Source organism: Centrocercus urophasianus, unplaced genomic scaffold (assembly GCF_019232065.1).
Source record: "Centrocercus urophasianus isolate 14NV4802_14NV808 unplaced genomic scaffold, USGS_Curo_1.0 seq_19, whole genome shotgun sequence".
Taxonomy (NCBI): domain Eukaryota; kingdom Metazoa; phylum Chordata; class Aves; order Galliformes; family Phasianidae; genus Centrocercus; species Centrocercus urophasianus.
The window spans coordinates 11,244,645-11,259,141 of NW_024884744.1; the positions used below are offsets into that span (position 1 = coordinate 11,244,645).

The 14,497-nt window shown below is 46.1% G+C and overlaps 1 protein-coding gene across 1 annotated transcript; it reads left to right on the plus strand.

The window, feature by feature from the left end:
• The first annotated feature begins 482 nt into the window (after nucleotides 1-482).
• BDH1 (3-hydroxybutyrate dehydrogenase 1) lies at nucleotides 483-14,222 on the plus strand. The gene is made up of 7 exons (XM_042821131.1): nucleotides 483-547; nucleotides 1,626-1,757; nucleotides 3,624-3,696; nucleotides 5,156-5,266; nucleotides 10,470-10,611; nucleotides 11,416-11,568; nucleotides 12,379-14,222. The coding sequence occupies exons 2-7, from the start codon at nucleotides 1,675-1,677 to the stop codon at nucleotides 12,846-12,848; spliced, it is 1,032 nt and encodes a 343-aa protein (XP_042677065.1). The 5' UTR covers nucleotides 483-547; nucleotides 1,626-1,674; the 3' UTR covers nucleotides 12,849-14,222.
• Nucleotides 14,223-14,497: the final 275 nt, after the last annotated feature.

The window sequence follows — 14,497 nt, forward strand, 5'->3', positions numbered from 1 at the left end:
GAAAGCACACTAAAGGAGGCCGGTCACGCAGTTATTCCATTCACGGGGCTTTTTTCTCCGTTACGTTCACTTCCTATAATGTCAAAGGCCGTACGAAGATCCGCGCGTTCAGCACTCGCCGAACGCAGCGCAGCCGAACGGCTGACAAGGGCCCGGGAGCCGCAACACGTGCCGGGCTTCGGCTCTCAGCGGCCCGGCTCTCCCTCGCAGCGCCGACTCTACGCCTCCCTCAGCCCCGCACAGCGGAGAGAGGAGCGAGGCCGGCCCGCCGCCCCCCCGGCCCCCGCCGCGGTACTCACGGGCAGGGCGCGGCGGAGCCGCCGCAGGAGGCGGGGGGCCAGGCACAGAGCGGCGCCCAGCGCCAGCAGCACGGCGGGGCCGCGCATGGCCGCGGCGGTTCGGCCTCAGCCTATGGCCGCCGTCTACCGCCGCCGCCGCCCGCGCCCGCCCCGGCCCTTCCCCCGGCCCGCCCCCCGCCGCGCCCCAGCAGCCGGTTTGCGGCCCAGCCTCATTCAAACGCAGCGCCCGGGACGCCCGCCGGCCGCAGGTAAGGGGCTGCCGATGACCTCGCGTGTCCGCGGGGAGGGGGCGGGCGAGCCGCGCCGCTTCTCCTCTTCCTCTTCCTCCTCGGGGCCTCGCAGGCCGCGCGGGCAGCGGCCCCGCCGACATCTTCCCTCGCCCCCCTCGCGGGGCCGGGCCGACGAATGACAGCCGCCCGCCGGGCCGCCCGGGCGTTTCGCCCCACGCCGCCGCCCAGGGACGCATCCATCGCCCTGCAGCGGTGCGCGCCGCTCGGGCACGGCCGAAGGGCGGCACCGGCACGCCGGCAGCTTTTCGGGGGTTCCCGGAGCCGCCCGGTCCCTGCGGAAAGTGGAGCGACGTTGGCGCCTTTAATGCACGCTTTCTAGACCTTTCTTTGCTGAGCTGCGGCCAACAGCAGCTCTTTCATAGCAATTTCAAGCTTAGGCCCGTTTCCAGCAGGCCCTAAAATTGCAGAATTCAACGGAGGCGTACATAAAGCCTAGCACTTAGACACCATTTTTCAGCTGCGGTGAGGGAGACAATGCCCTAAGCTGGGGTGCGTGTGCTGGATCAGTTTTAAACAAAAAAGAAATGAATACAATGGACTTTCTGAGCTTAATTCCTGCTCTTGAGCCGTGTTCTCCCCTGGGTCACAGGGACTCCTGTGCACAGCCCAGTATCACAGCTGCTCCATTACAAGGAAATGCATTTTTAACCACGTGGCTGTATGAGCTGCATTGCTTCGGGAACATTGTAGCACAATGTCACCTGTGCCGCCAGCATCTGTTTTACATCATATATTGTACTCAAAATAATAAATTCCAGTTTTCAGTTGTTTCAGAGAATAGTCTAAGATGCAATAAACAAAGAGAAATGGACACTTTGTTTAAGTGACTGCCTGCTTGTCAGCCCATCTGTAGTCTTTTCCTTGTTTAAAAGCATGTTGAGGTGGCTGAAGGTTGAGCCATTTATCTCAGGATGAGGAACTGCAAGGGGGAAAGATGAGTGCCTTTGGACTTTATTTTGTCTTTAAAATGTACAGAGTCAGCATGACTTACAAAATAATTGAGCAACTAAAGGTGAGGCACTATCTTGCCTTGCAGAGCTAAGGAAGAGCAGGCTTGCTGTTGATAGAGTGTGTTGATTGGAAGCATGTTGGCAACCAAGCTGTCCCGTCCTCTCCTGAACCTCCCTGTAAAAACCCTGACTTTCAAGAATCCAGGGAACAAGTCCAGGTAAGTAACTCAGTAGAGAAGAAGAGCAAGATCTTGAGTAAAGCACACATAACTTGATTTCAGGGGGGCAGTTTATTTACAGAGGTTGGGAGGGCCCTCCAGAGGTCATTTGGTCAACCTCTTTGCTCAAGAAGAGCAAGGAGCTGCTTGCCCAGGACCACATCCAGGCTGCTTTTGAAAGTCTTCAAGGATGGAGATCCTACAACCTTTCTGGGCATTCCTGAACATTAGCAAGTAGGCATTGGTGCAGTGCAAGGAACTATCACGTTTCTATAACTGTAATAAAGAGATAATCATGTAAAATAGGAAAGTTGATGAGAATTTTAATGAGAAAGAAAGGTAGGTTGAATAACAAAACTGTCTTTTTTCTTTTTTGGAACATAAATAGGCAGAAAATTATTTAATTCTAATTCCTAACTCTGAAAAAAAAAAAAACCCAAAAACAAACAAAAGCAAATCTTTGTGCCTGTCTGTGAAGAGAATCCTGCTAGTCCAAACCCAGCGCAAACTGAGTACTTTCATTGGCTTTAGAACAGGGTTCCCACACAACAGTGAGCATGCCACCGATTGTAGAGTGGTCTGCTAAGCAAGAATTTACACCTTCAGTGTTGTTCTACTGCTGTTGATAATGGTATCACACTTTCAAGGTTGGCTCTTGAAACAGCAAAGATAGCTAATCTGTTAGATTTCCTATGCTGATCGGCAGCAGACATCTGTTATATCATGTGACTGTAGACCAGCTTCCTTTCCACCTAGTTCAAAGCTTCTGCTCTGTTCTCTAGCCTTGTTTTCTGAAGATGCAGCTCAGAGGCCAGTGTCTGCAGATTGCAGTTCAGCGTTGCATAGATCACCCTGGGAGTGCCTGTGATTTCTGAGCAGAGATAATTGTGAGTGATTAAGCAAATTCAGCCTCAAAGAGGAGCTCTGTTGGAGGATAGATTTTATCAGAGGAACCAGAGAACAGCTGAAATATCCAGAGGAAAGCAAGGTAGCAGGCCATAGCAGTGCTCAAAGCAAACCGTGAAAAAGCTGATAGAGCCCAGAGAGGTGGCTGGCAAGGTCAGCAGGCAGGGTTAGCCTGGCATGTTCTCTAGACCCAGCTTCACTGGATTATAGCAAGGCCTAAGATAAGATGTTACTGATAACAAGACTATTCTGAACAGGTTCTCCCCTGGAAGGCATTGTTGCTTTGCTCTGATCTGTGTTTTTGAACACACTGTATATTCCTCAGAGTCAAACATACTGTGCAGAGTAGCTTTAGATCTGCATGGCACATTTTGTGCAAAAACATCTTTGTTTTAACAGCTGCTAAGAGGGATATGAGATCTAAGAGGATCTAATGGGCACACGCTGCAGAAGTGTCATAGATGACAGAAGGGTGGAGCTGTGTGTAAAAACAGTGAGATAATTCCAAGCAAATCAGCATTAGGATGGATATCAGAGACAATGCCACAGCAGCATGCTTTTAGTAGACAAACGCATAACTTCCACTACCCCTGCTTTGTGCAACTCTAATGAGAGCACTGTTGCTGTTGAAAATGAAAGCACTGTACTGCCCATTTTGCAGATGGAGGCAATTCTGTGCATTCAGACTAGGAGCTATTTTAGAATTCTCATTTATATCCATATATAGATCCAGCAGAGAGAAATAGCATCAGTCTCAGGAGAAACAAGTGTTTCCTACTGTAGGAAACAGGCTCAGGCTAAGGAGAACTGTAGATGAGATTGTCTTCTCAGATGGCAGTCCACATTATGTATAAAGGCAACACAATATTCTTTTTCACATACATTTTTCATATGTAGCACCAAGCTATGGACAGGATATTCCATGCTTGATTGTTCTGTGTTGCTGTTTTTCTTTAACAGACCCATGCAAAAGTTTTGCTTCCCTCTCCTATCCTCATGTGGCAGCCGCTCTTATGCAAGTGAGGTTGATCAGGTGAGTATTATTGTAGTTTCCAAGATCTAGTTCTGCTGAGCTGAGGCTTTAAACTCTCTGGAGCCTGGTGACTAAAGTCTTCTTTCCTATTTGCCAGAACGACTCTGAGCTAGACCTCTTCAACATACCCCACATTCTTTCCTAGCAGAGAGATTCCATTGACGCAACATGGTACATGCTACTAAGGATAGCAATAAACAATCAGACTTTTTTTTTTTTTCTATTTCTGGAACTTACTCAGCAGATGAAACCTTCCACCTTAGAGTGGAGGGAATTTGCATGACAAGTTCTTAATAAAGCACTCTTTCCAGAGTATGGTTGTATAAAGTGATGGAAATAAATTGGAGCGTCCTCGCTCTGGGGACTGACCCTCTTCTTTAATAGCTCTTTCCTTGAAGGCACTAACTTAACAGAAAAAAAGTTTTTCTTTTTGCCTGGCATGTAGCATGGCACAGAACTCAGCTCTATAACAGTACCAGAGCACGCACATCTTGTCTGGGACAGAGTCTCAAAGGAATTCATGTATGGCCCTCACGTTGTCAGGCTTCTGATGCAACTCTCATCAGTCCTCCTGTATCTTGGGTAAAGCCAAACTTCTAGTTTTAACAGAGATAAGCTGAAATGAGTTGCAAACAGTCATTACCTAATCCCACCCACAGCAGCACCTTGCTGTGTACACACCTGGTGTTGCTAAGGTGGATACATGATGCAGTTCTTAACACAGAACTTAACTGCTGCCTCGTGAGATGCAAAGTATTTGGAGAAGGAAAGAAGTGTACTGCTTATTTTTCAAACCTGTAATTTAAATAGAAGACTAATCACTGATTAATCTTAATTTCAACTATATAAGCTATATACAAGTTGTATATAAATACAACTGTACAAGCAAACTATACAAGCTGTATACAAACTATACAGCTATATAAGCTTTGTGATCCTACTTAGATTTTAAAATGCAAAGCCAGAGGGTTTATGTGTTGGAAGGAGAAAGATAAACAAGCAGTCAGTAATATTAACCTGTTGTCATCTTCTTCAGTCAAACTATATTCCCCACACCCTGCAGGCTACAAGATAGCGAAGAGTGGATTCTTGCCTGCTCTGGAAACATAAGAACAGTTCCTACTGTAGCAAAAACATGTTTTGAAATGCGAAAATAAACCAGGCAGTTCCCAAAATGGATATGAACTGCCAGAGAATGCTGGTTTACTTGGTCTCTTTGCCTTGAAAGCCTGTTGCCAAAAGTGCTGGGAGGACAGCGATCCTACCTCACTGGAGTGATTTTTTGTATGAAGCCTTAGTTTCTCTCTTCAGGAGGCACTGGGTGGCAGTAGCTGGCAATGAACATAGAAAATGTGCCTAGAACAGGTTGCTCCTGGCCAAGGACACTATTTGTTCAGTGCACACGAATGGCTGTTCTTGATTACTCAGTTCCAGTGCATTGTTTTGTTCTGTTTTGCAGATTGGCAGCAGAGCTGTGCTTATAACAGGCTGTGACTCTGGGTTTGGATTTGCCTTGGCCAAGCACCTACATGCTAAAGGCTTCATTATCTATGCTGGCTGCCTGCAAAAGGTAGGAAAACCAAAAGCTTTATTCTTCATCTGTGGCATATGAACAGACACACAGTAAATCCTGTCTTTCATCTCAACAGCATCTTGCCAAGGAGAGGGAGAGTTGTTGGTCACACAAAAGAAAAGACACATGCTTGAATTTCATAGAGCATTACCTGGCCTAGACCATAACAAGAGCTCATCAGGGCTTGGAAATGGTTCTATTTGAATTAGGACATCCTGGTCTTTTTCAAGTACAATTGACTCAAACCCCAGATCTGAGTTTGTAGGCTTATCTGTAAGTGATCTGAGGATCGGTTTAGTTTGATCCTTTGGAGCTGCACTCAGTTTATACATAATTATGCAGGGTTTGTTTTGATTAGTCATGACATCCAACAAGCCACTAGTGTTTTTATAGTATGTGGTATGAGTATTTTCTTTTACATTCATGAGTACAACCATGCTGGAGTACACACTGAAGTCACTATGAAAGCAATGGTTTTGGTAGTGCCAGGACTACATGAGGCAGAGCCAGGACACACATAGCTCAGCAATGCAGTCTTTGGTTTGCTCTTCAAGAGCAGTCCAAGTTACCTGGTCACGAAGAATGAGAGCAAGCTTTAGCTTCTCCTTAGGAGGTTTTCCTTTTTTTTCAGCTGCACTGTCATCTCCCAACAGAAACAAGTTTACTTTTCAGGATATCCTGGGGTGAATCAGCTATTTTGATCCTAATCTTTTTAGTTCACTTATCACTGTGAATGTCTTTTAAGTAGTTACATTAGTTAAAGAGACTTTATCAGCTGCTTTTATAGGTATTATCAATATTCTTTCTGTTGTTAGTCTTGCTATTATCACAAAATTTTGCTTAGATTATTACTTTCTACCAGTTTGAAAAAAGTGTTCAGGTTGCTCTGTCTCTTGTGGTCTCAGCTTTGAGTCTTTGAGTTTTTTTAAGCTTTGGCTCCCTCTACGGGCTTCACAGAAGAACAGGATACCTGCTATAAACTACTGCTTTTCTAAAGACAATGAGAAGAAAAAAAATAGAAGAGTTTTTTCACAGATTTTTTTTTACCATGCTTTTTTAAACTAGAAATAAACATTGGAGAAGATAATACTGTAGACTTTAAAAAAAAAAAATTCCATTCAGAATAATAGCCTGCCTATACATAGGCAGTAGCCAAAGATTTTAAAGCCACAGGCTTACTTCCTTATTTCACTTCCTCAGTCTGAGCTGCCAGAAAAACACAAACATGTTTAACTGTTGCTGAAGCCTCCCTACTATTTTGGTGCCTTCAGTATGCATACTGCTGAGTGCATGGGTAATGCTATAATGTGATGGAAAGTACAGCAGTAGTCACAGAGTAGCACAACCCTAAGCTACAGCAAATCAGAACAAGCCGAAAAAGACAACCTGGACACAGAAACAAAGGAAGAAAAACTACTTACCTTTAAAAAGCCTCCAGTAGGCAGGGATCTCCACTGAGGCACCCCTGCCTCCACTGCTTGCCCTTAAATGAGGTCTGGGAAGGGGTGGATCCTGGCTCTACCCCTTCCAGTCACTCAGCTGCATTATGTGCACCTGAGCTCCCCTGGGTTGACCCTGCCTTCCCACCAGGTGCTCAATCACTGTTTCAAGCCATGACTTTAGCATTTCCACTACAGCGTGTTAGTGGAAAATATTGGCCTCTGATAATTTCAATATAAGCTGACATGAAGCAGCGTGCCAGAACTCTTTGATCAACATTTGTTTCCTTTCCAAGAATCAGCAAAAATCTGTACTGTATCCCTGTGTAACTGACTATTGATTTTTTAGCTGGATTCACATACCATGTTGCAAAGTCTGTGTGACCATGACAAGCTGGTAACAGCAGCTGTCATCAGAAAAATGCTATAAGTGGCACAGTCAGCAAATTGGTGTACTATGTGTCTTCAGATAATATTCATTTTGGAAAAAAAAGCCAGGCTCTTAACCCTGCAGAACTGAACTCCAAGACACTGAGCTGATTTCTGTTTATGTCACAGGTTTCATTAGCAAAACCGTGAGCAGAACCACATACTATAAAATCAGTGTTATTGTTGGTGGTACTGATTTTAGGGGCAGAACAATGCTAGCATTTATTTTGGCTCTAGAGAGAAATAAAGGTGGAAATAAGAGGCATTGTGTTTTGCTGTAAACTGGATGTATTTGACCTTGCCTTGACTGAGAGGAAATGAGTATGACACTTCAGTGTTATTTTCACATGACTACTTGTCAGAACACAGCTGCACATCAAAAACACACTCCAGCTCAGGGAATCATATCCCCAGGGTATGTGCTCTCCTTGCAGATACAAAATATGTGCAGTGCTGACTCTGTTAGGAGCATTTCCTAGAGTGAGCAGATCCTGAGCATCTGACTATACTTTTTACTGAAGGAAATCTGAGGGGTTTTTAAAGTCATGACTAAAGGCAGCCCAAGGGTGCATCTGTGCTAACAGAGCTATTTCACTAGTTTCACTATTTTCACTAACAAATGTTAGTTTAAGAGTTATATTGATTCTTCATTGCCAGAAGACAGTGGATTCAATGAACAATCACACTGCAGCTGTCTTGTTTTTCCTCTTTGGTTAATAGCTGGAGGAGCCAGCTGACACAAGATGAAGAAGGTATTTTTCCATCATATCTGTTACCAGTGGACATGTGCTGTTTGTCACTACTGTCAGGAGTGCTGTGGGATCTCTGCTTGCTTTGCATTGTGTGCTCAGGTCTGCTGGGGCTTGCAGAGGGTGCAGAGCCAGAGGTTATGTGATCAACCCAGCATGTGAGTTACTGAAGGGCTCATAAGGAGTGCTCAGAGCCACATGCCACTTCAAGAACACAGTGATAAAGATCCAAGCTGGAGTTGTGGGCTCTAGAGAGTGACCATGGAAAGAGGAAGATGGCACAGTGATGCCAGAGCTGAGACCTCTTGCCATGGGGTCAGGGAACCTCGGGGCTGATAGCAGAAATGCACTGGTCTCTTGGCATAGCGTGAGAAGGTCCTTCCACTGCTGCTTATGGGCCAAGGGGTTGAGTCCTATGCCAGGAGTGCATGACACCATCACAGGATACCTGAGGGAAACACCACCCATCTGCCCTTCCTGAGGAGCCAAGGGAATGACCCTGTGTGTCTGGGTTAGTGTCCAGAGTTCAGCACTTGAGTCAACATCCCATCCCACCTAGCTGCATGTGGGTGGGAGGGAGGAGGGAAGTTGGCTTGCTGAGACAGCTCTGTGAGGGAGGAAGAAGATGCTGTGAAGTTCCCAGTAAAGCCTCTGAGGCTGCTGTGGTTATGCAAGGAGAATTGAATGCTGAAGAACCAAGTTCACTGCTGCACATCTTTTGCCAGAATTTCTGACATGTTGAGCCATGTGCCTTTTCCACCTTGTGCTCTCATGGTTTTCTTCTCTGGGAGGTGACTTCGTAGATATGGGACAGGGGGAAGAAGCACATTGGCCTTGCTGTTGTCCATTGTCTCTTAGCTATAGCTGCTGATTCTAAGGGGCTTGCATGCTTGCTGATTCCCTTTTGGCATTCCCACCTGTGCCTTTGGTATGCTTTTCAGTGCTTTGCCATGCACACTGACTTGAGCACCAAAGTAAGTTTGAGTGAGCAGCAAACAGCACGAAACTCTATTTTCAGTCACCGCAAAACCAAACATTAAACTATGCATGGAACTTTTAGTGGCTCAATTCCGTATGCAGTATGCTTCAGTATGAAGTGAGTGCAGTAAATGTCATCTCTTAAAGAAAAGCACTAAACAGTATTAACTGTCTGCTTTGGAATAAGGGGGGGATGGAGAAGAATATGCAGCAGAGACCAGGCACTGAAGTTAATGAATTTCAGGGTACTGCATGTGAGCATGGCAGATAAACACAGAAGCAAAGAGGAGCCAGGAGAAGGTGTGTTGAAAGATAAGGTGGCACTGAGAGCAATCTATGGTCACCCTTGTGGCCTCATCTACACTTCTGCCTTGTAGAAGCTGAGGAGTGAAGAGCACTCTGATGCTTACCAACAATGCTAACAAAATAAGCAAGGCTACCTAAAGGAATGAGAGCTCAGCTAGGGGAGCAATCATCAGATCGTTCTGTGGAACATGCTTCATGGCTAGGCTGTTAGTGGGGAGTAAAAGATTCTAGTGAGGATGATTTTGAGGGACGTGGGGCATTTTTTATAGTAAAGACACATGTTCCAAAAAGAATATCTGGATTTTCAGATCCAGCTAATCAATATCCTGTATAAAAGTACCCCAGCATGGCCAGCTAGCTACAGTCCAGTAGCTCATAATCATGAAAGCAATTCAGGAATAGTTAGGAACTCCTATTAATATTCTCTGTCTGTGTCCTTGCAGCACCATAGCAAAACTGGGCTGCAGGACCACTGAAGTAGCACGCCTAGGGCATGGCAACCCTGTTGCTTGCTCATGTGAAAGATATCTGAGGAGTTGGCTGCAATTACATGGCTGGACTATGAGCAGATATATACGTGTAAGCTGGGGGGTCTATTGCTCTGAGATGAGGAAAAAAGGAGTGGGGATGGGAAGCAGGAGTGAGAAATAGCTTGTGGAGAGAAGAGAGTAAGGTGCTGGAGAAGACTCCTGGGGAATTACTAATAGGCAGGTTGGCCAGACGTTTGATGATTGTACTCTGTAGGAGTCCATTGGAGGCAGCAGATATGTCTCCAGGCAGCAGGAGCTGCATGTACAGATCAGCTGAAGGGAGAGGGCAGTAGACAGGCAGTCCCTCTTATGGGATTGTTGCTCCCAGAGCTGGTAGTGTGACTGAGAAACACATGCAATGTATGTGTGCAGCCTCTCACAGCTATTTTATACCACACCACTGCCACACTATTTGTTGTGCACCATATGCAGGCAAAAGTGGCAGTGGTACCACGTTCACATTGCTATGGTGGATCATAGCTTGATCTCAGGAACTTGTGCTGGGCAGGAGTTACGTTGCTGGGGCAGATCCAGCTCTGCCTTCTTCCCAGGGTCAAAGCAGTTGGTACCAGCTGACTCAATGGCAGAGCTAATGGCCAGATGGCTCAGGGAATGGTGTTCTTCTGTAGAAACATCCCTGTTCATCTCCTTTCTCTTTGAACTGCAGGTCTGTCCTGATAATACTGTCTGCCCTGCATACTCTCTTTTGCTTGACTTGGTGGTTGGTGTGTTTTGGCCACATTCAAACCAGCTCTTTCTTCCCCTTTAGAGTAAAGGAGAGGGTGGCTCCAAGGAACTGGACAACATGAACAGTGACCGAATGAGAACTGTGCAGCTCAATGTCTGTGACAGCAAAGAGGTGGACCGAGCAGTGGAGCATGTGAATAGCAGCCTGGAGGACCCAGAGAAAGGTGCGTGCATTCAGTGGGCTGTAAGGTCGTATGCAGATAGGTGACAAGAGCTCCCTCAGCTGGGCTCTGAGAGCATTTTCAGGGCATGCTTCAGGAGCTGCTATCCTGCTATATATATCCTGCTATATTCAGGAGCTGCGGTTGGAGGGCAAAAAGCTTTGAGGAGCAGCAGTGTGGAGCAAATGAATCAGAATGCAGCTTCCCACTTGCACCATAAGATGACGTCTCCAGAAAACAAAACAAAAAACACTCTGCTTTTTCTCAACCAGCTCCTACAGGGGATATTAGCAGAAATTGTGGTGCTGTTTCAAGACCCTGGGATTAGTGCTTTGTTCTTGTGACTTGAGATTTCTTGTGACTCCCTTTCTGGCATAAATCCTGGCCAATGTTAAAAAATTAGCGAAGGAAGTAGAGAGGTTATTCAAAGGATTTCTCGTGAAGCTGGCTATTGTTAATGCTGCTGTAGATGTTACCATAAATGTCAAGGTTCAAGGGGTAGCTGTACCTGTCTTTCACTCTGATGAGCAAATTTTGCTCCAGTAGGTGAAAATCCCAGTTGCATTCCTGAAACCATTCCACACTTTGTCATGCTACGTTTTCCTCAGTATTTTCTGTCTGATCCTGATTGTGGTTTTATTTGCTCAGAAGACCTAAGTCTCACTCTGGTCTCTTTTCTGTCTGGCTTCATCACTACAGGTCATAAGTGCTCTGTTAAATGGTTCAATAATCTGTTAGCAAAGCTTTTCCCAAGCTGATCTCATTTGTCTCAGAGAGGAGAAGATTTATGTTTGATCTGTCTTCTAGGGCTCTGGGGGCTGGTTAACAATGCTGGCATCTCCACGTTTGGGGAGGTAGAGTTCACCAGCATGGACACCTACATGGAAGTAGCTGAAGTGAACCTGTGGGGGACCGTGCGAACCACCAAGGCTTTCCTCCCACTCATCCGGAGGTCAAAGGGTGAGTGATCTCCTCCTGACTGGCATTCTGTGAAATGGAGCTCTCTTTTGCCCCATGTCTTGCTGGACACCTGGGCTCTATGTGGCCCAGGGAGCATTTCTTCCATCATGGGAATGTAGCCATCTTTGTAGTCAAACCTCTTTTCAGTGCAACTCAGCACAGAGCACTGGCAGTGTGTGATGTGCAGCCTCTGAGCTGTGGCATCCACAGTCTCCTAGTGCTCTCCGCTACCAAAATGCGTGGCTTCTAGTGAGGAGAGGGCGCCCAGCTCTATTTCTGAAGCCACAATTCAGCTGTCGTTGTAGGGAAAGAAGCATTGGACTTAAAACTTCCCAGTTGTGGTACAGGAGCTATCACTTTTGATAGGCAGACAGTATAAGGCGCCATTGGGCTCCTGAATATTGTGCTTTAGCCTTGCAAATAACCAAGCTTAGTCTTGGTGACAGAGGTTTGCTCTGATGCTGCTTCGTCTTGTCTGAGCTCAATCCTGATTGCTGCTGAGCATTCCTATTTCCCACTATGCAAGTTCTGTCCAGCCTCTTCTGTGTTCCCCATAGCTTTGTACTTTCTGCATCACCACGTGCCTGTGCTCACATGTAAAGGGAGCACCCCACCTGTTTTCCTGCCTGAAGGCTGCTGTATGTGACAGCAGTGCTCAGACACAGCTCAGACAGCAGCACGTCTGTCAGGCAGCTCTTAGAGATACGCAGAGTGAACTGGATGCACTTTCATGAATCCGGTGGGTGGTGTATGTCAGGGATCTGGTCTACGCTTGTCAGCTCAGCTGTGCTTTCCCTGGCCTCTGCCTAGGTCGTGTAGTGAACATCAGTAGCATGATGGGTCGGATGGGCAGTCCTGCACGGTCACCATACTGCATCACCAAGTTTGGTGTGGAAGCCTTCTCTGACTGCCTGCGGTACGAAATGCAGCCCCAGGGGGTGATGGTCAGCATCGTGGAGCCTGGCAACTTCATAGCTGCCACCAACCTGTACAGCCCCGAGCGGATCAAAGCCATAGCCGACAAAATGTGGGACGAGCTCCCGGAAATCGTGCGCAAAGACTACGGCAGGAAGTACTTTGATGAGCAGGTCAGCAAGATGGAGACGTACTGCAACAGCGGCTCGACGGACACCTCACCTGTCATCGAAAGCGTTGCCCACGCGCTCACCTCCACGGCCCCCTACACTCGCTACCACCCCATGGATTACTACTGGTGGCTGCGCATGCAGATCATGACCCACATGCCTGCAGCCATTTCAGATCGGCTCTATGTCTATTGAGGCCTGACACTCTTAGGCTGTCCCGGGGGGAGCATTTTGTTTTAAGGAGAGCATTGTACACAATTCCCATTTTTTAAATTTTTCTAACCTCATTTCAGAGTACTGTAGCTCTAAAGGGTTCATTTAAACATCTGACATAACCTAAAGGGCAATAACTTGCAAGGGATGCTTCGTTGGCAGGAATGTATTATGTTTGCAGGGACGTTGTTTCTTTGCTATTTATTTCATGTGATCTTTTTATTTTCACCTCAAATGCCGAGATAAAATCATTATTTAAATTGCAATTGCTCTGAAATGGTATCAAAATAATTTCTTCTGTTGATCCTCCACAATCTTCAGAATTCCTGCTTAAGATGCAGCCTTCACACCGTATAGCGGGGGCACTCCATGCTGTAGTGGCAAACCACTGCCTCCTGATGACTGTGAGTGTCCAACAGGCTTTTTCAGGCCTGGTCACAGTAGCTCAAAGCAAAGCAGAGGCTTCTTTAATTTGGGGATCAGGACTCAAAACACAGTGTTGCAACCAAGCAACTGACCATTTCCCTTTTTCTCTTAGAATTATACCCGTAATTACTAGAGAAAGGAACCAGACTGCTTTTTTTTGCGTACTTTCTTGCAAAGGAAGGAGTTCAGTGATCGAGGGACTCAGTCTGGCAGGCCTCTCCCACAGAAGTTTCTTAATCATACGAGCATTCCCATGAGCATGAAGAGCTTTAGTGGCAGGACTGCAGTCATCAGGATTGGCCCACTGTAACATTTCTCTTCTCTTCAACAGTAGTTGAACATCAGCTGCAGACTTCATTTGGAGTAGAGTTTCACTCCACCTCCTGTAATCTGAGAGGGTCACCGTTGATCAGGGGGAAGCAAAGAGGGTTACAGTAGATCAGTGAATGCCATTTTTGCCAGAGACCTCAGTGTGTTACAGCAAAGTGTTTGTGCAGCACCTTGCACAGAAGGGCCTTAACTCTCTTCAGGGCCTGTAGGCACCATCGCAGTGCAAGTGCTGCTCATAAGAACTTCCATTGAAGGATTTACCAAGCCTAAGTACCTCTAACAGGATACAAATCTAACAAAACGTCCATAACATGAGAAAAGTAACTTTTAGAGCAGTTTCATTTCCATGATGGTTATGTTTACATATCTGTGAAACATTTGTTTTGTACTGAAAGGATAGGAGAAAGAAAGCCACAAAAGAGCCTTTCGTGGGGAAGTGTGGAAAGAGTTAATTTGTTTAAGCTCAAAAGGCAAAAAACAAAATAATTACAATAACTGTTGTTAGCAAGTTGAAGAGAAGGGATCTCGTGCTCTAGTGACATATCATGACATGATTGAACTCCTTTGGCTTAATAAATGTGTACATGGATGGTAACAAAATTCCGAGGCTCCCTCTCTATTCTTTGGTATTTAAAGTGAGAAGCTGATATACTTCAGTTCTTTTGTTTGTTTGTTTAAGTGGGACATCTGTTGTTACACATGCACAATTCATTCAGAGGCTTATTTGCAGCCTGGAGTCTTCTGTCCATGTTTGTGCAAGGCTTCAGTACGAGTACCAGACATCTCCTGCTTCTCATGACAAATATGTCTAACCCCTGGACTCCGTATGTTAACAGCTGTTAAGCCTGCGTCTGTATCGGGCTCCCATGGATTAC